This window comes from Lepidochelys olivacea, assembly GCF_965140295.1.
Source record: "Lepidochelys olivacea isolate rLepOli2 genome assembly, chromosome: 6".
NCBI classification, from domain to species: Eukaryota; Metazoa; Chordata; order Testudines; family Cheloniidae; genus Lepidochelys; species Lepidochelys olivacea.
The window spans coordinates 37713720-37738022 of record NC_140416.1 but is presented as its reverse complement, the minus strand read 5'-3'; the positions used below and the strand labels follow the sequence as shown (position 1 = coordinate 37738022).

The 24303-nt window shown below is 37.9% G+C and overlaps 2 protein-coding genes across 13 annotated transcripts in view; one reads left to right on the top strand and one right to left on the bottom strand.

Moving 5' to 3' along the window:
* The window catches only part of ELP4 (elongator acetyltransferase complex subunit 4), a 258260-nt gene extending 244419 nt beyond the window's left edge, over positions 1-13841 (top strand). The window contains exon 9 of one of the 2 annotated variants that reach the window (XM_084631195.1): positions 13286-13841. In XM_084631195.1, the coding sequence (XP_084487321.1) occupies positions 13286-13417 (132 nt within the window). In that variant the 3' untranslated portion in view covers positions 13418-13841. The remainder of the gene's footprint in view (positions 1-13285) is intronic. The other variant, XM_084631194.1, reaches the window with a different exon arrangement.
* A 9450-nt stretch (positions 13842-23291) lies between these two features.
* PAX6 (paired box 6) overlaps positions 23292-24303 on the bottom strand; it is a 31361-nt gene continuing 30349 nt past the window's right edge. For 6 of the 11 annotated variants that reach the window (XM_084631186.1, XM_084631182.1, XM_084631187.1 and 3 more), the window contains one exon: positions 23293-24067. In XM_084631186.1, coding sequence (XP_084487312.1) covers positions 23982-24067 — 86 coding nt within the window. In that variant the 3' untranslated portion in view covers positions 23293-23981. Of the gene's footprint in view, positions 24068-24303 lie in introns of all 11 variants that reach the window. The other 5 variants (XM_084631183.1, XM_084631184.1, XM_084631189.1 and 2 more) reach the window with 4 other exon arrangements.

Genomic DNA, 24303 nt, shown 5'->3' with positions numbered 1-24303 from the left:
CTCCATATGCCACTTACCTATGTGCCACACTGGTCCCTTCAGAATCAATTGCCAAGTGGTGTGGCAAAGTTTTCTACAGCAGGGGGAGAAACAAGGCAGCTCTCCCAACGGACATTTGGGAGAGAATTGCAGAATACCTACAGGAAAGTTTCCTAGAATCTCTATGGAGGATTCCCAGGACATCCCCATATACATTAACAAACTTTTCCGCCATGTACCCACAGCACAGATGGACAGGCTCTGTTGTAAATTTCTGCCCCTTATCCATCCTCTAACAAAGTACATGAGATCTCAGTCTCCTCTCACCATGCAGTATCAAAGCAAAATGAGCACTTACCGGAACTCTCCTCTCCTCCATTCTGCATGCCAGAGCTGGAGTGCTGGGATTTAGTTGGGGTTCATCCTGCTTTGAGCAGAGGGTTGGACTAGTTGGCCTCCTGAGGTCTTTTCCAACCCTAATCTTCTATGATTCTATGACTAGCTAGACCTCTCTGGAATGGAAAAGAGGTCCTGGTTCGCTGCACAACCAGATGACTCTGTAATGTGCTCCACATCGTCCTTCAGTTCCACTACCTCGTCCACCACTTCCTCGTCAGGGTTGAGTACACTGGCCACTGCATCCAAGTCCCCCGGAAGTATCCATGGGGTTCTTGGCGGTGGAGGTTGGGTTGCCACCAAGGATGACATGTAGCTCCTTATAGAAGCAGCATGTTTTCGGTGCTGCACCAGAGTGACAATTGGTCTTCCTTGCCTTCTGGTATTCCTGCCTCAACTCCTTGATTTTAGGACGGCACTGCTGCATGTCCCTTCCATGCCCCTTCTGCTGCACACCACCAGCAATCAGCCCATAGGTATCAAAATTCCGATGGCTGGTGCAAAGCTGTGACTGCACAGCCTCCTCTCCCCATATACTCAGCAGATCCAACAGCTCTGGTGTGCTCCACCCGGGAGAGCATCTACTTCATAAAGCCGGCATGGTCAGATGGGAAGATGCTGTATGGTCTGTGCATGCCGAGCAAACAGGAAGAGGATTTTCAAAAATTCCTGGGCCTTTAAACAGGAGAGAGGCGCATAACTGTGCACCTTCAGGCAGCAAACTTCAAACTGCTGACCAGAGTGATCATGATGGGCATTGTGGGACACTTCCTGGAGGCCAATTAGGGCGACATAACTAAGTGAAGTATCTATACTGACACTGCGTCGCTCTAACTACATCGCAAAAAGCTCTATGCTGCTCATCTAGGTAGTTTTATTATGTCAGCATACCAGGGGAGTTGCATCGGAGGGAGGAACATTTCAATGTGTACACCTCCACTGTTTTGTCAACAAAAGCTGACTTTTTGTCGACAAAACTGTGTAGTGTAGACAAGGCCTTAGTCTTTTCACTTCAGGTTAACTATTACCCTCCATCCTTCCTTCACTCCCTCTTTTCCCCTCCTCTTTTCCATTTACTTCCCGCCCTTCAGTGTGCCTGTTTTTGTCTTTTTGATTAGCTAATTCTTTCCTAACAAAAACTCAATGAAAAAACGTTAAGAATAAGTAAACAAAAAACTTGTGGCTCTAACATGAGACTTGCAAATGATGACATTTTTCACTCTGCACGTATGTTGTACCTTTTTCTTCCTTTGTCTATTTAGATTGTAAGCTCTTCAGGACAGGGACTGAATTTTACTATGTATTTGTACAGTTCCTAGTACAATAAGGCCCTGATCTTTGTTGAAAGACTCGCATTTATTTCAGTGGGTTTTGAATCAGGCCCTAAATGGGTAGCTGAAGATTCTTCTGGCATGAGGCAATCCCCAACTGGCATAGAACCAGCATAGTCATTTGTGTGCTTGCTATTCCCAACCCCTCCATATTGTAGGGGAGTGCTTAATTTTTTTAATGAATTCTCTTCAGCCATCTTGCTTCAGGGTTCATTTTCCACAAACACACAAACAATTGGATTTAATTGATACAAATGCTCTCAGAAAGATTTTCAGAGTCGTATAAGCCAATATTTGAATAAATCAACTTTTAAATTGCCACATTGGTAGTCACACTTAAATATTTGCATACTCATCTGGTCAGAAAGTAGAAACAATACCATGTGATTTATCTGACTAATCCAACACAGCTTGAATTTAAATGTTAAATGTTTCATGTATGATCTTATCTTATCCCTAAAGCATATACTCTGCAAAGCTTAAGTAAAGAGTCAAATACTATAATCAAAGTTCATAAGTTTTACAAAAAAAACCTTAAAAAGATTTTACAAACCTATTATGAAAGAAAATGTTGTCATGAATATTTTTTTAATGGGGGTTTTTGTGTGTGGGGGGGGGGAGGTTGTCATTATTTAAACCTAAACCAGGACTGCAGTGTCCTAGTAACGAAAGTGAAAATGACTTATTTTCATTGTATAGTCTGTGTGAAGCACCACAAATGGTGAAAACTAAATAATTTTTTAAAATCCTTTAATTTTAATAGTCTAAAGTGTTGTTAATTATACAGGTAACTTTTTTTAAAAAAAAATATTTTCATATTAACAGTATGCCATTAACAAGGTGGACTATGATATGTAGGTAAAGATATGTCTATCAACTATTCTCAGGGGAAATATTCTCTCTTAACAGCTGATATTAACAATAATTCATTATGGCTGTTCAGAGAATGCTGCTTCTCAAAAAAAGTTATTTATTTATGTGCTAGAACTGCTGTGTATAATCATTTGTATAATCCAGTTACAGCTACCTGAATAGTAAAAAGGTTATCTGCACAACTACTATAAGTGAGTCAGGGCTCCTGATTACAACATGAATGCTCCCTAAGCTAGTTAAAATAAAATTAAAACTTGTAATGTGGACAGGACATAACAGGGTCCCAGAATTGAGTTAAAAGCCAGGCCTATTCACAGCTTTAGCCCCTTTATAGGGATATGACTAAGTACTGTCCACACTAATAACTATGTGTAAGTAGGTCAAGAGACAGCTGTGTTGTTACTGGGCCCCAGGGCTAAGCTATAGTTGTAGTCTTGATGGGGCCTGAGTATGATGACATGACTCATAATTAGTGCAGTGTGAGCTTGGAATTTCTTGCATGATGTTACTCTTTTGTCATTAAAAATAAACGCAGTTCATCATTAGCTTTAAGTAGGTGTTCTTAATCTGTGTGGTATTGTCAATGCTTTACATCTCATTTCGGGTGATATTGTGAGATTTGAATGTAAATTGTTGTAAATCTTACTTTTTAACAATATGTCCAGATCAGTGCTATGTTACTTCTTTGTGGACCTTATCCTATATAAATATAATTAAATGCTCAACAATGTACATATAAATTGTAGTCTAAGTACACACGGACAACTTGGCAACAGACATTGCACTGACATAGTATGTTGACTTAAAAGGAACTGTTACGATGTACCTTGTTAATGCATCTTTGTAAAAATCTTTGTAAAACTCTACTAAATCTTGACATTGTAACAACTTAAGAGGAAGGTTGACAGCAGCCTCCATATCAAATCTTTGTATGAACCAAACTCTGCTGTCCTGGAGAAAATGTAAATCCTCATCTGCATGTATTCTGTGTTAAAGCCAGAGATGCTGATACAGTTTGGCAAACAAAAAAACAATAAATTGTTTGTTGCACTTGCTAAGAGAGAAATGGATTTGGTGGTAAGTCAATAAGTATAGATTATTGACTGTGGTAGGAAATAATGTGCTCCTGAGATGTGTAGCTATTATGGATTTTTTATCTATTCTTTAGCTACACCAATTAGAAATGCAAAATACAGCACATCAGAACATCATGTAAACTTCATTCAGGAGCTCTTTAGTCCATAAACCAATGACATACAATGGCTTTTGGCAAACTGCAGCCAAAAACTGGAATGCTACGTTTTTCATTTAAGTGAAGATATGCCAAATGTTACTGAGTAGCACAGCCCCCACTATAAAATATTTCCAAACACATTAGTCAGAGGTATTGTATTGTTATACTATATATATTTTTAAATGTAATAATTAATAATGATTTAAAAGATATTGAGCAAATTAGAATTATTTAGTCTTGAAATACATTAAGAGGTGACATGACTGAAGTAATTAAAGCAGTGAGGGTTGTTAAAATATTGAGCTTGATAATCTAATTGAGGATGTTGGATATACTAGAACTGGGGAGCAAAGGTATAAAATTAGAGGGGATACATGTAATAGGATGTATTGTTTTTACAAAGAGCGGTAAGCAGATGGAATTCAATCCCACTTGGTAGTGGAGTCAAGTAGTATGAATGTGTGTTATGAAAAATCAGGTGACTGTATGGGATTTAATACATTTAAATGGTATTAATGTTGTGCTTGAAGCAGTCCATTTCTCTTTTAGAGTCCAGGAAGGAATATTTTGCTGAGCATGCACTTTTCTCCAGATTGACTCTGTGTATTGTTGGATGAGAGGGTTGAGGGGGTTTTTTTTCACCTCCTTAGTCACCAACAGATTTGTTTTTGAATTTTTAATTTTAAAAAAATTTAAAAGATGTTTAAGTGTATAGGATGACCCCATGCAGCTCCAAGCATGAAGTGACCATGACCTGCTTCTCATGCTGCAGATCTCTGTATAGGAATGAGGGCAGTTTTGTGATACTTTCTGATCATATATATTTTGCAGACAGTCATTGCACCTTGCCATTTCAGCCAGCCAATGTGTGCTCCTCACAGAATGTAATCATGGTTACTCTGCTCACCTCTGTTAAGAAATAGCTAGAATATTCATTCATTCATTCATCATGGTCAGGGAAAAGTAAGGTATGAGTCATGCTGACCATCTGAGGCAGAAGTGCAGACTTGAAAGTTTCTTATCCGTTAAATAATTCTTGAATCTGTGATTTTTTAAAAAAATGTTATGCAAGGTTATTGAGCTGGGGAGCAACGGAAGTCTGTGTGAGAGGCGGAAGTAGTAAGGAACATTGTTCTCTCCCTGGCGCTTCCTTCTGGGTCCCAGGGCAAAATGTAGAAGTTGTGAAGCCTTACCTCAGTGCTGCTGTTAAAGAGGCTAGTGGGCAGACAAGAGTGCACACGGCAGACTTGAGTACATTTGACAGTGTTGCTTTTGGATCCATCCACTCTCCCTTGATGAAAATATCCTTATAAACATTGGCAGGGAAGTGGAAAACAATTATGAAATATAATTTGAAAGAGAAGAATTGTGGCCATACTATTTAAAGGATGCTGTATCAGAAACTAGAATTTTTAATAATTAGTGGCTTTCAAAAAATTCAAATTGACAGTGTGCCTTAGAAATTATTGTGTGCTAACTAAACATTAGTGAAACTTCACTGTTCATCTATGCTTTGATTTTTGATTTATAGCTCCATGTAAATTATATCTACATTGATCTACCTAGTCATCCTACAAAGAGCCCAATGTTTCCTATTCCACATCTACCCTGCCTGCAAGTTTGACCTGCCTGTGGTCCTGTGTAGCTCCTTTCTGTGGAACTGCAAAAGTGAAACTTACTAAACACTTGGATATGTTTTGTTTTGCAGTCTGTGGTGCAGAATGGGGTTAAAATCCTGGCCCCATTGAAGTCAATGGCAAAACTCACCTTAATTTCAATAGGGTTGGGATTTCACCCCAGAGCATAGTAGCTGGTCTCTTAACCCATAGCCATACCACCACATGCTTAAACCTGATGTGCAGAGTTGGATGTGGTCAATATTAATGGGGCTCTGCGTGGGCTTGGGGGTCTGCCTATACAGAAATCATTGCAGATCAGGGCCATGGAGACGGTACCTCAAAGAGAATTCCAGGTGGCACAGGAAGGGGTGTTGCTGATTCAGTAGGTTACCTCTGAGTTGATACAGAACCAATGTCTCATACATAACATTAGGAGAGGGCTCTACCTCTGGAGGTGTCATGTTTCAGATAAGCTATAAAGTGGAAGTATTGATCACTTGTGCGAATTAAAGATCCATGGAATTTTTTTGCCAGAGTGGAAGTGTTAGCCCCAGAGTGCCTAGCAAACTCCAGGTTGGTCATTGTACCTCTCTGACATTCTACCATGGTTTGAATTTCACACAATATTCTTCACATCCTGCTCTCTATTGTTTTGTAATATTCCTGTGTAATTAAATGGTTACCATGCTTCAGCTCAGAGGTTAAGGGATTTATGTGACACATAAGATGATTCCTACAGCATGTGTGTGTGTACTTTTTAAAAATCCTTCTGTGTGAAAGGCGCTATATAAATATAATTTTTTTATCATTATCCCTGTCAATTTGCATTACTCAAGTGGCTCCCCCCCTTTATTGTATTAAACATAAGATGCTTCTCTTCACTTTAAAGGTCCTTCTTGGCCTATCCTCGTCCTACCTGTCATCTCTCATTCACTGTCAAGATGTCAGTTTCCGCCTCTGATGAGCCAATGATGCCAGCCTCCATTGCCCACATGTTAAATTTTCAAACAAGCACCTTCATGCTTTCTCCAGTGTTGTCCCTCATGCTTTGGAGGAACTCCCGTAAACATCCACAAAGCTACCTCATTATCGTCCTTCAAATCCCATCTTAAAATTCCCTTTTTCCATGATGCCTACAAAAAACTTGACAACGATTAGACTGGTGGTGTGCTGACACCACTGTCTACCATAATGACCAATATAATCTCATTGTTTCTTTGTACTCTCCACATCTGTCTGTCTGTAGCCATCTGTTATCTCTTGTCTTATACTTAGATTGTAAGTTCTTTGGGGTAGAGACTGTCTTTTTGTGTTCACACAGTGCCTAGCACAATGGGGTCTTAGTCAATGGGGGCTAGAGCTCCTAGGCACTAATAATGAGATAACAGAGAAGGGATGTAGAGGGAATACATAACAACCCATAGGTGGGAAAGGAGAGGCAGAAGAGGAAACAGGAGATAACAAGGAAGTACAATCTAAGAAGAATGGGAAGTAGATATTTCTCAGCCTGTGTTTATAAAATGGTAAGAATTCTTTTTCAAAAAGAGAAAAATTGAGAAAGAATTCAATTGTTCCTCCTTATCCAGCAGCCAGTGCCCCTCCCTTTCATCCTATTTCACAACACCTAAAACTTTCCACTTGTTTTTTCCCATAACCCAAAACTCCACAGTCTGAAAATGATTGTGAGGTGTAGTGAGTCATGGGATTTATTTTATTTTTGTCCAAGTTTTGGGTCATAGACCCAAATAAAGAGAACAACTGTTGGTTTGGTTTGTCATCTTATTGCCAAAAAGTTGTCGTCTTATTGCCAAAAACTTCAAAATTTTGGCTATCTTGGTAATAGCCAAATGTAATGGTTAATTAGTACAATAAGTCTGTTAATTTCAATGGCGTTACTCCTAACTTATGGTGGGATAATAAGAAGCAAATCAAACCCACCGCCTTTTGTGATGAGTTTTGGTGATTTGCATGTTATGCCTGTGAAACTGGCAGACCATATGCCAGCTCATGCAAAGCCTCCTAGGCCTCAACTGAACCTTGACCAATACGTAGCTGGAAACCAGTCCGGCTCACCTGTTAATATTGTTAAAATAGTGTTTATACTTTATGAAATGCTTGTGAGTTGCTGCATGCACTAATCTCACTTATAATATCTGTATCCCATGTAATAAGGTAATATTTAAGTGTTTACTTAACCAGTCAGGAGAGAAGTATTATCAACTGTGAAATACTAGTTTGCCACAGGAGGTGTTATCTCCTGTCCAACAAAAGGTCTATAGACACCAGACAAACCAATGTGGAACATCAGAGGACAAAAGACTTTGTTGATTGCTCCTTCCGCAGACCCATGAAGAGGAGACATGCATGTGGACTCGTCCCATCAACATGAACCCTGGGGGAAGGGAATAAAAAAGCCCTGACAAGAAGACACTGTATCTTTATGCTGATGCTGCTTGGACTCTGAGAGGGCAAGGATTACTAAGCATAAGCAAAAGATCCTCAGTGCTTAGTCTAAGTTAGCCCTGAAGGACATATAGAGCTCTAAGTATCAGAGGGCTAGCCGTGTTAGTCTGTATCCACAAAAACAACGAGGAGTCTGGTGGCACCTTAAAGACTAACAGATTTTTTGGGCATAAGCTTTCGTGGGTAAAAAACCCACTTCTTCAGATGCATGAAGAAGAAGAATTGCATGCATCTGAAGAAGTGGGATTTTATCCACGAAAGCTTATGCTCAAATAAATCTGTTACTCTTTAAGGTGCCACCGGACTCCGCATTGTTTATATAGAGCTCTCTTATTATAGAATCTTCTATTACCTTTTGAAACCTAAGACTATAACTCATTTGTGTATATATGTGTTTACCTACTTTAACCTTGTAAATAACTCTCATTTCTCTTTCTTAATTAATAAATCTTTAGTTAATTTATTATAGGATTGGATACAAGCATTGTCTTTGGTGTAAGATCTAAAAGGCAATTGACCTAGTTTAAGTCCTTTGGGATTGAGAATTACCTGAATATTTTTGTAATTTTTGGTGTAACGGACCATCTATCATAAAGGCAAGCTTGTCTATGCGGTAAGATAGACTGGAGTAGTCCAGGGGACTGTCTGTGACTTCGTGATTAGGCTGTTTTGATGCCTGAGGAATTTACACTTGATACTTGGTTGGTGAAATCTAAGTACAAAATTCACAACCAGTTTGGGATTTGTCCCTTGCTTCTGAACAGTCTGCCCTGAGTTTGGTACTCACACTCTTCAGCCACTCCAGACAGCTTAACAATGTCTTTTTTCTTTATATCAAAATTAATTACTTATATTAAAATTTATAATGGTGATCACAGAGTAATCTGAACAAGAATTACTATTTTTATTTATATTGTAGTATTGTATTGCTAAAAACCAATCTTCTAGCACCTATATATGATCCCCCTACAGTCCTCAAGTAAGTCTGTTAAATGCAGGTTTGTCAAATATTTTCAAACTGTATGATTTCTGAAATATTTTAATGTTTAACTAGCCAGTGAAAAATAATTACATTTTACATATGATATATATAACTACAGTAGATATTTTTCAAGTTTGAAAAAAATAACGTTATGAGCCAAAATTTTAATATTCATACTACAGAGTATCAGATTTCATTGGTTGTTTCCATAAAGGAAGTGTTAATATACCATGGTTTGCAGAAGGATGTTTCTGGTGGTTAGAGCACATAAATAGAAGTCAGTTATAATTTATTTATTTGTATAATAATAGCACCTAGAGACCCTCACCAAGATCTCCTGCTTCCCTTGGGTTCTGTTCCTAATTTTGCCACTGACTCACTCAATGTAGATCTGAGAGAAGTTTGTACTCAGTGTGTTCAGATCAGATATCTTTGTGTTCAATTGTTATGTCCACTGTGTGAGTGTGGGCAACTCATTTACGCTACCGTTGATCACTTAGGGCCTAATCCTGTGAAATTCTGGGTGTTTTCAATTCCCATTGTAGTCATTGGGTGTTGTAGCAGGGATTCTGGTCTCACTGTGTCTGTTGACTAGTGTTAATATTTCTGTACAGTTCAACACCCTTACCTGAAGCCTAGCTATACTGGCAAATTCTCCTTGTGTAGACGCAGCTTATATCAATTCCCTGAGTAAACAGTGGCAAAAGCCAGTATAATTGCATCAACACAAGGCCTTTTTCTGGTATAGAAATGTTATTTAAAAAACCATGCCTTTATCAAATGTACTATAACATGGAACATTTCTAGTGCAGACCTGTCCTGCATCCTCATATCCCAGCTTTAGGAGGCACACATCTAATATTCTCCCCATTTTACAAATAAGGTAACTGAAAGGTCATTTCAGACAGAGCTGGGAATAGAAACCTGGTCTATAAGAAAAGTCTTATACACTCAGATGTACCGCCTTTCAAAATGAATGTGCCAAAACTGTGTCCTTAGCTATGCTGCCTACAATTACCGCCTTCATCGCTAGGCCACACTCTCCTCCCAGAGCCAGGAGTAGAACCCAAGAATCCTGACACCAGCCATTCCACTTCTGTATCACAAATGGTTATGGCACTGGCAATGTGTGTCATGTTCCCTCTAGTGGTCTGGTCCATATAGCTGATAATGGCCTACTATGGCTAATTATTTCCTCAGCCCAGATGGAGGAGGGCTGCATTGTAGTTCTGAAGGTACTGGTTTAAACACTGCTGATGACCCATGTGGGTAAAAATAGAATGTGATTTTTTAATTAAAGACTGTATCATAATATATAGACACAAGGGGGCATGATTAATGTAGCGTGGGTAATCTTAATTCTGGAATTTCCTAACTTTTGAGTACTTGACTAAAACTTAATAATTTTTTTTTAATGTAGGATTTTTTATAATGTTGGCAAACTAACGATTTGGGCTGAAAATTTCCAAGCCTGGTGTCTGCCTTTGGCTGCATTATTTTGGAAAATTTCAGTCAAAACAGTTCAAGCATTTCTGAGAACAAGACTAGGGAAACATATGTTGTTTTGCCCATGTTAAATAATTCTGGTTCTACTGTCCCCATTCTGTGAAGATGGGATTTGAAATTTGGCAGGAAATGGCCTTTGTGTCAGGGATGTGCCTTTTGCTGGCATTGTGAAAATCCACTCAAATACACCAAGACGTAAGCCTCTGAAAAAATACTGTTCACACATGTTTAATAGACCCTTCTTTAATTTTAGCAGGTAAATTCCCTGAAGATTCTGTCCACACTACACATGCTTCAGTTGCAATTCTTGGCTGCTTTGGGCCATACCAGTCCTAGATCTGGGCATCTGAACTGAGAGGAGGGAGACTGTCTCTCCTGTGCTCTTAGAGTATGTCTATACAGCATCTAGACACCGGAGGCCAGCCCTGCCAGCTGACTCGGGCTTCTGGGACTTGGTTTGAGAAAGATCTGGGGGCTATAGTGGATCAGAAATTGAGTCAACAGTGTGATGCAGTTGCAAAAAAGGCTAATACCATTCTGGGGATGTATTAATAGGAATGTCGCGTGTAAGACATGGGAGGAAATTGCCCCGCTCCACTCGACACTGGTAAGGCTTCACCGGGAGTATTGTGTCTAATTTTGGGTGCTATGTTTTAGGAAAGATGGGGACAAATTGAAGAGAGCTTAGAGGAGAGCAACAAAAATGATAAAAGGTTTAGAAAACCTGACCTGTGAGGAAAGGTTAAGAAAACTGGGCATGTTGAGTCTTGAGAAAAGAAGACAGAGTGGGGACCTGATAAATCTTCAAATACGACAGTGGCTGTTCTAAAGAGGATTGTGATTAATTCTTCTCCTTGTCCTCTGAAGGTAGGACAAGAATGAATGGGCTTAATCTGCAAGAAGGGAGATTTAGGTTAGGTATTAGGAAAACCTTTCTAATCATACAGGTAGTTAAGCTCTGGAATAAGCTCTGGTTTCCAAGAGAGAATGTAGAATCCCCATCATTGGAGGTTTTTAAGAACAGGTTGGACAAACCCCTGTCAGGGATGGTCTAGGTTTACTTGATCCTGCCTCAGCAAAGGTGGCTGGACTTGATGAGTTCTTTAGGTCTGTTCCAGTCCCACGTTTCCATGATTCTTAGATTTGAAATAAAAACTATTTTCTTTTTTTGGTGCTGCTTTTCTGTTGATTTTCCTACATTTCTATAAAGGAGAGTCTTCAAAAAAGTCAAGATGGTACAGAATAAAGGAAAAATGTATATATTTAAAAGCTTACAACTTAAATATAAGAAAAACATAGCTCAGAAAAACAGTGAATATGAATGTACATAAATCTCTGGAGTCTGACAACTTCCGCCAACCTCTGTCATTGCTATCCTGCTGTTGTGAGAACTGTAAATTTAAACAGGACAGTCACAGATGTCAGCCTTTGCCTGCTATTGAATTTTCTTCTTTCGTAAGACCAATTTTATAAATCACTTCCCTATGTATGTAAAAGTTATTCTGTTACCTCTCTTCTGAATGGCTATGACCTGTTTCACTAGTTCACTATCACCCACAAAGTAAGCCAGTAATTCACAAAATAGGCAGAAAAACTACAGCATAGTTTTAGATTGCACCTTGCTTTCTAAACATTAAGTAATAATATCAGAGCTAGCACATACATCCCATTTCAAAGAACTCTGAACCAGAGTTAAAGCGTTTTTATTTAACATAATTAGGAAAGAAAGAACAAATAGCGCCTGGTTTCTTAAACAAGAACTGTGTGACTGTGGACAAACCATGTAATCTCTCTACCTCAGTTTCCTCATCTGTAAAGTGGATTTATCAGTTCATCGTGGGCAGTAAGTATCATAGGCTGGAGAAGGCTATGCCTCCCCAAACAGCCTGGCATGGCTCTGCCCATGCTCCACCCTCAGGCCCCCTCCTGCTTGCTCCCAGTTCCTTTCCAGCTCTTCCATGGCGGAGAAGCTGGGGAAGGCCCACCCGCCCGCCGCTGGGGATGTTCTGGCTACGCTGCCTGCCTGGTGCTCCAGAGCTGGGGTTGAGGGTGCTCTGGCTGTGCCGCCCACCCAGCGTGCTGGGGCTGGGGGCACACGGGGACCGGGGGATGCTCTGGGCTCTGGCAAGGGAGCGGGGGTGGAAGGGAAGGGGAAAGAGCAGGGCTTCGGGCAGGGGGGAAGAGGCCAGGGGCTAGCCTCCAATGGCTCATTCACCTGCTGCCCATGCAGTGTGTACTACCTCGCATTAGTGTATAAATCTATAAGAACTGCAGATGGAATATGCCATAGAAATACAAAGTATTATTATTAAGATTTGGCAACAGAGTAAGTAGATAGACAAGTCTTTACCTTCTCATATTATGTTATAATCAGTGTGATAAGTATATCTGTCATCAATGATATATTGCTTATTGCCTTTAAACTCAGTAACAATACATAATTTGTTCGTGTAGAATGTTTGAGAGAATAAATATAGTAATATTTGTATTGTAATGAGATATCAATTACGGGGTTCAATCTTGCTGTTAATACTCAAGCAAAATTGCCATTTACTTTAAGGGATGATGGATTGGGCCCACAGTTACAGAGTTAGATCAATTTCACAAACTTGGATTTTCACTTCAGAAATTTTTATGAGGAAAATCTAATCCAGTTTGCAAAAAAACCCAACCAATCAAACAATGTTTTGCAAAAATATCATTTGAAACATATCAATGTGGATACCAGTTTGAAAAATGGTTGTAACAAGTATTGGATATGTGAGAGTAAATATTGCTTAGCAGAGAATAGGAGTGCATTTTGAAATATGCTATCTAAAGCAAATTTAATTACAATTGTTTTGTTCTCTCTTTCTTTTTCTCTCCCTCTCCCCCACTCTCTCCTGAAAATCTCCTGCCATAGCGACTGCATTTGCCTCCAGACTTGTCAGACACAGTGAGCCGCTCAAGCAAACAGGATCTGGCAGAATCCACCAAACTGCTGAGCTCAGGATGTGGTGCTATGGCCATAGGCAAGAAGCACCTGGACTTCTAGTGATTTCTACTTAGCAGTTTCACTCAGATTTATATGACACTCTAATTATGACTGTTAATGACTTATGAAAATATTTTTCTTAATGATTTGACCCAGCAGTCCTTAAAAATACACACTGTAAGATGGTGCCTTGTTTTCTCATCCTGATTTCTTGGAAGACATTTGTGGTTTGTTTGCTTTTTTACAGAACATGTTACCTTAAAAAAAATGCTGCATTGCACTGTTATTCTGGAAATGTACAAAATGTTCTTCTCATAAAAAATCAAAATTATTTTTATTTTTAAAGTTCAAGATGCTTTGCAAAACAATACCAACTGTGTTGTTTTTCACAAGCTAAATGTGTCTGTTTATCACGATTGTATTAAACACTGATTATAATGTAAAATATAAATTAGACAGTCTTGTGAACATTAGTAAATGAGATTAAGGAATTCATAATCATATCTTATTTTAAAGCCAAATTTAGCAATTATTATTATTTGAAAAAATAATTGTGTACATCTGAAAATATCATTATTGTCAAAATCAAAAGTAGATATGACATTATTTTACAGAGTACCTAAACAATGCATTTAAAAATGCATTGCACTATTTCATATGTGTTCTACTGTGTCAAGAATTAAATTGATAAAGAAAGAATTTTTCCATAGTAAGAATATATTATAGATAATTAGTTTGCCTTATGGGTTAATAAATGTATTAAAATGCACTTGAGTGGAATTTACTAAACATTGAAAAAAGAATTGATTTCCTTGTGTAGTTCAAAACAGTAATCCTAAACAATTGAAGTCAGCACTATGAAATTATGTCAACAGACATAATTCAAGATTGAAATTCAAACTGACAGCTACATTAATGCTAGAAAACCAGAAGAGTGCATTGGAGCTTGGGGAAGAGTATCACAGAATGTTGGTCTAAAACAGAACAGAAAATAAAACTAATTCATGTTACCATACCATCATGTATACTCTTTGTGAACTTATGAATATTGTGTGTGCATGTGTGTATATATACCCAAATGGAAAACTATTAAATATATTTTTAAACGTCTCCTATATATTACTTTGTATTTGGCATACTAGGCAGTGCTGATCTGTAAATTAAATTGTTTTGTATTATTTCTTATGAAGCAGACTTCCATTTTGAAAGGGGGTATATTGTCCTCCATGGAACTTCCAGACCAGATTTTAGATTATCTTATGGTTTCAAAATTAAATCTTTATAATGGGATATAATATGGCTAGAGTGAAATTGATTTTCCAAATAACATTTTAATACAATATAGTAATGTTAATGTCTTTTGATGAGGTTCCAACTGAAAAGTTGATTAAACGGTTTGCTTTTTCTTATGCAATCCAGGTTTTACTTTATTTGTTCTTGACAACACTGTGTGTAAAACAAAGACATAGCTTTTAAAACTGTCTAACTAATATGATGAATGTCAATCACTTAAAAAACTCCACTGTAGCATAAACACATACTGTATACAGCTTTTATTCTGAATTAGAATAATTGAATCAATGACAGTGATTTGCCAGGATGTCAAATCTATCCATCATATCCTGTCACTACCAGTTTATTTTTTGTGATCAAAATCAAAAAGACTACTATTTTGTCATCAGCTATTTCATTTGTGGTAACAATCAGGATTTCTTTTCTCTTGCTTTTTTTTTTTTTTAAGATAGGCCAATTTTATTTTTTTATTTCTAAAAACGCAAATCCTTTTTTAATCAAAGTTTCAGAATGGATCTGTCAGTTTCATAAAGCTAAAAGACACCTACATTTTTATACCAATATACTTAAATCACCATTGATTTCAAAAACATCATTTGTCCTTTTGCATTATATGTAACAGTGAGCAGAAATTCTCATCAAAAGCTTAATTGTACCTTTAGAAAGTATTAAGTAGTTTAAATATTTGAATTCAAATAATTTAAACAAAATTAACACTTTACATAAATAAGTAACAGGAAACATGGTATAGCCATCTGAAATGTGAAGTCCTCAGGTATATAAATGGCTTGTGAATATACTTAATAGGTCATTGACTTAACACACAGGCAGAAAATGTCACTAAAATTCACAGCCAATTTCTAGTTAACATATGACTTAAAAATAGATGGTAAATACTGTATGTATATATATATATATTTATTACATCAATTTCAAGTGCTAAAATAGATTAGCACAGAAACTAAAAAAGTATTTGGAATAATAAAAGTAAAAGGGAAATTCACCTGCAAATCTAGATTTAAATGGTTTTTCTTTTGTTTGTTTTTCTGATTCACTGAACATGCTGTGTGAAATAAGTTTTACAGTATACATATGTAAAGTGTTCACCTAAGGCAAAAACATGTAGCAAAATTACTCCTCTCTTTTCTTCCAAAATATTGTATTGGTTACAACAATATATGGCAGTGACTTGGCTTGCCCAGTAAAACAGATGAGTAAAATAATGTTACTATTTGACAGTGTGTATGATATACCATTCCACTGGATCCACAAATAGACTTCTTATCTCTCATTTTTGGTTTGCAGTATTGGATAAAAATATTTAGCCATAACATTAAACTCTCCATACTCACTTTTATGTGTCTAGTATATGACCCTCCAAACCTTGTATACAAATATTCCACTAGATTGTGCCTCTCTTTATTTGCCAATAAATAGTTTTTACTACAGGAGGCGTATCGGGTTCTTGACTTGAAGGACTCTGTTTCTTCACAGACTGCCATAATCCATTGCTGACTCCACCATGCACGCCTCCTCTCGATCCTTAGTGTTGATTTGGCTGGGATGTCTTTATGAGAATGAAAGTGATAGTTATTTTCCTTTCCTGAACAGCTGTTATGGATTGTAGAGTTTAGTGTTTTGGTTTTTAGGTTATTTTTAAGAAAAAGAAAAAGTTGAGCCACTTACTTCTCAGTGGGCTTCAAGCTGAAGCCACCATACTTCTTGCATTGAGGTTGATATTAGGTATATAACATGACCGTAGAGACAATATGATTTCTGCTGAATGCATTCCCCGTTCAAACTTACCACCAGATCTTTGCACAATTATGACAAACAGTGAAGAAAGCAGTAATGAAATTTAAAGCGTTGACTCTTTAATATGTCAAATAAGGATTCTTTATATAATTTACGTTGTGTTGAAGCTATCAAAATATAGGTATTTGGAATGTGAGGCGAATATGATGATAGATTAAACTATAGCTTTTTTTAAATGTACTTGTAAAGAAATTTGTAAAGCAACTTTGAAGCTGCAGCTTGATCCAATTTTCTGTAACAATAGCTATTATCACCAGAAAATGGACATTAAACTACTTCAGATTTGATACATGTGATAACACACAAACCAACAAGGTTCCACCTTAAAATTTAATTTAAAATAATGGTTATTCCAAACACAACTGTGGGAAAACTGCAAAGGTATAAATTATAAATATCCTAATCATTCCCGGATTGAAAACTGGTCTGTTACCATGGAGCAAAACCAGAGTAAGCCAACCTGGAGGCTTTGTATTGATTGAAGTTTCATAGGCTTAGTCTTAGACCAGAAGAGAGTAAGTCTGAGATTACTCAAACAAGCTGGTTGTGAATTTTGAGATTTCGGGAAACAAGGAGCTTTTCTTTTTTTAAAAAATTATCCACTCACAATTGAAAAACAGAGTGGCCAAAAAGCTTCAAGCTTGTTTTAGTTATTTGACCTCAATGAAATTGAGCTCTTTGGCTTTGCTTTACATTTCTGTAGTTCTTGGCCCTGAACTTGCTTTGGCATATGCTAAAGCTGACCCTTATGCCCACTTGAATCAATGCACAGGTGTAATCCTAGCAGATCCTGCTCTGAGATCATGGCCCCTATTTTAATGGGCTACTTCTGCAATCCTTGCTCAAACAAGATATCCATTGAGAGCATTGATCCTGTGTCTCGCCCCACTTACACTGCTGTAACTCAGGGAGAATGGAGTTAGGCTGGTGTAAAACCAATATAAGAGAGAAAAAGCAGGCACACTGGGAGATTTGCTCAAGCCATGACTGCCAAATTAGGCCCCACATTATTTAAACGTTGTCAAATTAAATTCAGCCCAAAGTAAACCATTGACATGCTTTTCACAAACCTGAAACAGGACAATTTCCAAAATGTAAAACAAATTCTGAGAAAAGAGGGGTTTTAAAAACACACCGACATTCCTCTGTAGTGTTTGAAACACAAACGTTGCAGAATTAAAAATTCGAAGCAGATTTCACTGTTTTTAATTGTCCAAGCAGAGAGGGAAGCAAAAAGTAAACATTTAGCATAAAAGCTGACAAAGAGTGATTTTTAAACTGTTCACTTGTTATAAGCTAGATATTAATTGTAACATGCCCCAAGAGATTTGTTTGCAGTGTTTGGTTTCTGTGCTAACCAGATCCTCTAATTTTTCCACGTATTACTTCTGTGAGGTGTCGTTAAATCTGTTCACAGAACTTTTCAGCTTCAGCACAGGACAGGCAAGGGAGCCTGTAAGTTGCATGAGAGAAGTTGTCAGGAATCAAGGAATTTGCAAACACTGCTGGTACAGCTGGCGGAGCTCACAGTCCCAAGGGAGGAAAAACAACAGTTCATAACCCTTACAATTTTTAACTGCTAGAATTTACGTGAAGCCTATTGAGGGGCCTGGAAGCAATTGCAACCTCTGCTGGGGGATTTAATGCAAGCTACAGTTCCTGCCAGGCACCTGAAAAAATGAACCTTTGCTGGGGCTCTCACAAAACCTCGGTTCAATACTTGACCCAGCCGCAGTGCAGCTTCTGAGGCCAGTGTCCAGTGCGTGGGGTGTTTGGGCTTCACACTAGGACCCAGGTACACTAGTCACAACTATGTGAACTGCCTTAGTGTGAGCCAGGTGCCTTTCCTGCTAACACTCAAGTGAGTAAGAAACTCGAAGCTAAACTCTAGCATCTTTCCTAGTAGGAACAAGATACCTACGCTTCTAAATGAAAAACAAACCCACAAAATTTAGGTCCCAATTTTGAAATGTGTGTGTGGGCCCAGGCACCTGTGTCAAGTCCTACTGAAGTCAATGGAGGTCCGGACAGATGCAGGGGTCTACCCACATGAATCAGGCTAAATGAAGGCCTTAGGCTGTAAATTCTTCTGGCAAGGTCTGTTTCTCCATATATGTTTGAGCTGTGCCTAGTACAATGGGGGTCCAGTCCTGAGTGGGCCTCTGGGAATTTCTGCAATAGAAATAAACAAATAGACAACAAGAAAAAAAAAAAACCTTGAAAGTTCAAGGAAATAAAATTAAATTGGGAAAAAGTTCAGTTAAGCAATCAGGTTGGAGCAATTCTGCTGTGCTTTCCTACTCTACTACCTCATATTATTACCTCATTGCACACCTGCCCATGTGAGCCATGACCGCCACTTCTTTAAGAAGAATCACTACCATAGAGGCATTATATTTGTGATTAAAAACCAAAGGTACTGATTTAGGAACAGGTTTGCAGGCTTCTGTTCGTTAACCAAGAAGGTCGCTTGTTGACGAGGAGTCCTTTAAAAGCACTCTGTCCACTTCCTTTGGCCCAGCAATCTGAAACTCACAAGGTATGGAACATGCCTTCCTGCCAGGCCACTTTTTTGAAAAAAGGGCCATCACCAGGAGAAGTCTCAGACATGCCAATTGTCATGAAAACCTTTCTTTCCAGATTGCCTGGCTGAGCAAAATGCAGTTTTCCTTTTAAGAAAGGGACAAGTGAAAGGTGCTATGATCTTGTGGGCCTGAATTAGCACTAACACAGCTGGAGATGGAGCAGAAGTGCCTCTTTAGCTGCACTTGGAGCAGTACTTGACTCCTGTTGGTGTTAAGGGCAAGTGGAAGTGAACTGGCAAAATAAATAAGGCATTTTTAAGTGTCTCCATTGAATTTTATACTACCAACAAGGAAATGCAGAGAGAAGCTTAGCTTTAAAATAGAGCTAGGCTTGTGGCTGTTAGAGAAAATTAAATAGTACATTTTATTCAGTTATAATACCGTATGATAAATCAATCAGAATAAAATATCCCAAGAGCGCTGACTACCAGCAGGGAGCATAGATACAAGAGCTAACCGAGTTCTTTATCAGTCCTAGTCTGTTGTTTGCAGCAATACAATGCTGCCTCCTGAAAAATGTACTTCATATCACGCTGATTGGATTAAACCAATCTGACATTATCCAGCATTATTTTGTTCACCTTCTACCTGTAAATAAAGAAATTATAGTTAAAAAGTAATGGCGGAATTCCCTTCCCAACCTCCACCTCCACCATAGGTTTTACAATCTGGATTGCACCGTGACTCCTCCTGGCTCATTTAAATAGGTGCCATTTGACTCATGTGCCCCTTTTAGAAACAATTAAAAGCAACATCTCAGCAGTGTGCTTCAGAAGTGATTCCCTTATGTATATAGGCTGTAAAGGGCACGGACCTGAAAGATATACTGTATATAGTAAAACTGTTTGGGTTATTATGCTTATCACTTGTAGCTGTCAGTATCGTAGCTAGAACAGAATATTTGCAATACAACATACAGTATTAATAAGCCAGTGTTCACATGCGGATTCCTGTTTGAGCCTGTAACTAAGAAATGGCATGGGAGCGTCCGGATGGGCTAATAAATGAAATGTAAGGTGGCCTTATGAAATACAGGGCTGGTTTTAAGCCAATGCACAGAAAAGGCATATTCCTATTGGAATCAATGGCTAAACTCCCAGTCATTTCAATGGGAACTGGCTCAGGCTGACAGAAATATCTGAGTGACGCTGAGTGATGCTTTATAGTATATTTCAATCTTCTTGGATAATACATCTGTAGAAGGATAAAGTGAAATTTTGGATTCATTAAGGATAATGAAAATTGTCATTAGATGCTCTTCCGAGCACACTGAAGAGTTTAATTTATGCACTACTTGTCAGTTCCTTTTTTCTATTGGTTCCTGGTAAAGAAGCACATAATTCTCATGTTCTCTCTCTCCGTCTGTCACACACACTTTCTCTCTCGCTCTGAAATACTGGGAAAGCTTTCTGTGCCCAGTTAGATACTTGGGTTGCTTTGAGGTCTAGCCTGCCCTTGAGCAAGCAACCAGGAACTGGCATTAGAGCGCACACATTTTGAGAGGTTGTATTCACTCCCCCACCCACCCTAGGGAAGAGGGTCTTGACAGGACTCTAGACACATGTCCTCCAGTGCATTCCACAGTGAGCACTATAACCCACAGTGCCCCCTGGCACAGAGCGTAGCAGCCCTTCCAGCCAAGCACTGCTCAGGGACCAACTGCCCTAACTTCTCCCTAATGTGCAGCAGCCAGGGACTTTCCCCAGTGGACCCCCCCACACACACACACCATCTACAGGGACAGGAAAACTAGCCCGTGAGCCAGAAATGTTGCCTCCATGCTATAGTTAACCAAACTCTCACATGTAACTGTTGTAAACTGTCCTTCAGATTGAAAAGCGTGAATGCAAGTGTGTGTGTGTGTGTGTGTGTGTGTGTGTGTGTGTGAGAGAGAGAGAGAGAGACTGTCCTTATCGAACACATTACAGTTCAGTTTCTACTTCCATGGTGACCCTACGTTAACAGAGACAGAAATAGTTGTACAGCATAGATCGGATATATACATCTCAGCTCATACTTGCATCTATCAGGAGAATTGCCAGTGGTGCTACACACTAGTGCAAAACCCTGTGTGAGAAGAGAATTAGACTATATGTGATAGTGAGAGATCCATGCACTGGCAAATATGCCAGTCATTTCCCCCTATGTCTCCAACTCTCATATTATGGAGAGAGATAGAGAGAGAGAGAGAGAGGTTCCAGGGTTGTTACTCTGAAGCCTAGAATGCCTGGTGAGTCAATGTGATGCAATGGAAACAGCTACAAGCATGGTTAAGAGCCCTTTTTGTTTAAAATATTACCATCACTGGCCTTTGCATTCTGTTACCATCTAATGTTTAAGTTCTCAGCCATTTTCAGGTTTTTTACACTTTACAAAGTACGCCTGTACGAGCTTTCACCTAGCATGTATATATGTGTGTGTGTGTGAGCATGTGTTTGTATATATTACATAATACACACGCAAATATGTGTGCTAGCTAGTATTAAATACACCATATACAGGCAGGTCATGTCTTTTTAAAGGGGATTCACAGAGTCTTCATTTGACCTCCCATAATAAATCCCATGCACAATTAATTGCAGGTGCTGAGGCTAGCATTTATAGTCCTAGTAATCTGATTTAGGCCTACTAATCAAGATACCGTGTGAGTGTGCAAACACACACACACATAAACTGAACCTTTGCGTATAACAATATACACAATTTAGTCTGCGTAAGTATGCAGCCATCCATATATAAAAACAATAACTGTAGCCATCTGAAATGTATAAATGATAAAAAAAATGAATTTTTAAATGAAAAATCTCCCTTTTAAATCAATAGTTTATAGCTGGTAATTTCTGTGCAATTAGAACTATTAAGTGTAATAGACAAATATCAGTAAAAAGGAGGATTTAATCTAAGGTTGTTTAGCTTTCATACATTTCTGCTCCTGTCAGGTTTTTAATTTTCTTTTATTAAAAATCATATTATGCTTTGAATGGAACATATTGTTGTCCTAAAGGATTGTGTGTTTAGATGCCTTTAATCCTGGCAGCGGTGTAGTGATTCACTCAGCACCACAATTTCTGTTAGTTAAAGTTTACAGTGAAGTGTTTTCTGTATCTATTTATGTGCTGGACTGCGCAGCCTGCAAAATAAAACAGACTCAAAACTCACTGTGAATTGGGCGGGGGGGTTGGGAGGGGGAGAAGGGTTGAAGCACCAGATCTGTTCTTCATTGCAGCATTGCAAGTAACAACTGGACTACAATGAAGCAGCTTCATAGATGTGAGAATGTTTAGACTTAGCTGCCAACAACTGAAGGCTTTTAGCTTTCGCTAGCCGGTCACAGTTTGCATTGTTGTTGCCTTCTCTTGCCTTGATTTGTCTTCTCTCATTATTTCTTGACATGCCGCTGTCCACCCACATCCACATTAGCAACCCTCACATAAAGCATGTTGAGATATTAACCAGGTTGTAGGTTCAGTGGAAAATTACATTAAGATTATGCTGTGTGGAGGTATAAAGGGCTGGTATTAGCTTTCCAAACGAACTTTGCTTTTGTTACAAACACAGCTGCTTTTAAAAAACATCCTAAATGGAATATATATTTCATAAACATACATATATTTATGTAAGAGGAAAATGATTTCCAATCCCCATTGAAAATTCTGCTATATTGTTGAGTTCATTTAGCGCTTAATTATAAATCTCTATGGAAATTGGAAAACGGTTTTCCTCTTTCATAAATACAGTTATGTAAGCAGACCGTTGTATAGAGTGCTGACTTTAGATGAATTTATAATCTTTTCAACCCAAATTACAGCATGCTTGAGTCATAATGTCCATAAAGTTATTTCTTTGAGGACCTCAAATATTGAAAATTGAAAATAAATTCAGATTAACACTTAGTCAATATATAATGTTAACCTAATAGGGTAACAAAATTTGCAACACCACACTATAAGGTTAAAAAGAAAATAGTATAATAAAGGAAATACAAAGGCTTTGGCATGGTTTTTACAATCAACAATGGTTAATTTTGATATGTAGTTGTGAACAACTTCAAAACACTTAAGTTTAAAACTCTTGCAAGCACTTTTAATTGATTAGGAATGAATTCTAGATGCACAAAAATGATTGGACTGTGAACAATAGTACAACTATATCTAAGAACAATTAACTTTTGCCGACCAAAAAAGAAATGTATGATGCATGAAAATGTGTATAAAACATCTATAGAATATTCTTGTCAAATATAAATGAAATTAACTTTATTATAGAAATCATTCTGGGAGATTTCTAGGGAAGACAAATACTTACATTTTGACATAAAACAAATTGGATTATATCGAAGACACAATCTACCTTTTATCTATCAAACTCTTTTCTTCATTGAAGTTCTCTCTTACCCCTTGTTTGCACATAAGCTTCATCTGTTAACAACCTTTGGAAATACCAACAGATATTTTTCTTACATAAATCTAGTGCGTATTGTTCCAGGTTTAATTATATGCAATGGAATGATACGAACTTGGAACATCAGTCCATAAACAGATTGGTAGAAGTATTCGATATATCTTGATAAAACTCTTAAATTCGTGGCAAAGCTTGTTGTTGATCATGGCTTCCTCTTTTTTTTTTTTAAACAACTTCATGACCAACACAGATCAAACATCCATCCAGTCTACATTGTTCTTTTTTTTCATTATAACATACAAATGCCCATTTACAAATAATACACCAAAATGAATAAAAGTTTGGATACCAAAATGAAGATTTGTTCCAACTGATATAATGCCTTCAGTGTACAAAGGTCCATGTTAAAGTCTTTTCCATGTGTTACAGAATAGGGCACAGTTGCAGTACAGGAGCCATTCTTCCTTTATAAAATACTGCTGAACATCCAACTGTTGTCCATATAGTCATTTACGGAATTAACACATGTTTTACTGTAATCTTGGCCAGTATTGAGACATATCAGGTTCACTGCCAGGAACTTGAACTGGAACTGACACGCCAGGTGAAATAAGACCTGAAAAATGAGTGGGAAATATATATTTTTAGCTTTTCTACATACAACACATTTTTCCTACTTTACAGTTTTAAAGAGTTGTTCTTGTATTCTGGAAAGTATTAAATCAACCTACCAACTTACAGAATCTTAGGATTTGTTTGTATGTTTTAAAAGTCCTCCGAACACAGAATTGAATTAAGTATCAGAGGGGTAGCCGTGTTAGTATGTATCCACAAAAACAATGAAGAGTCTGG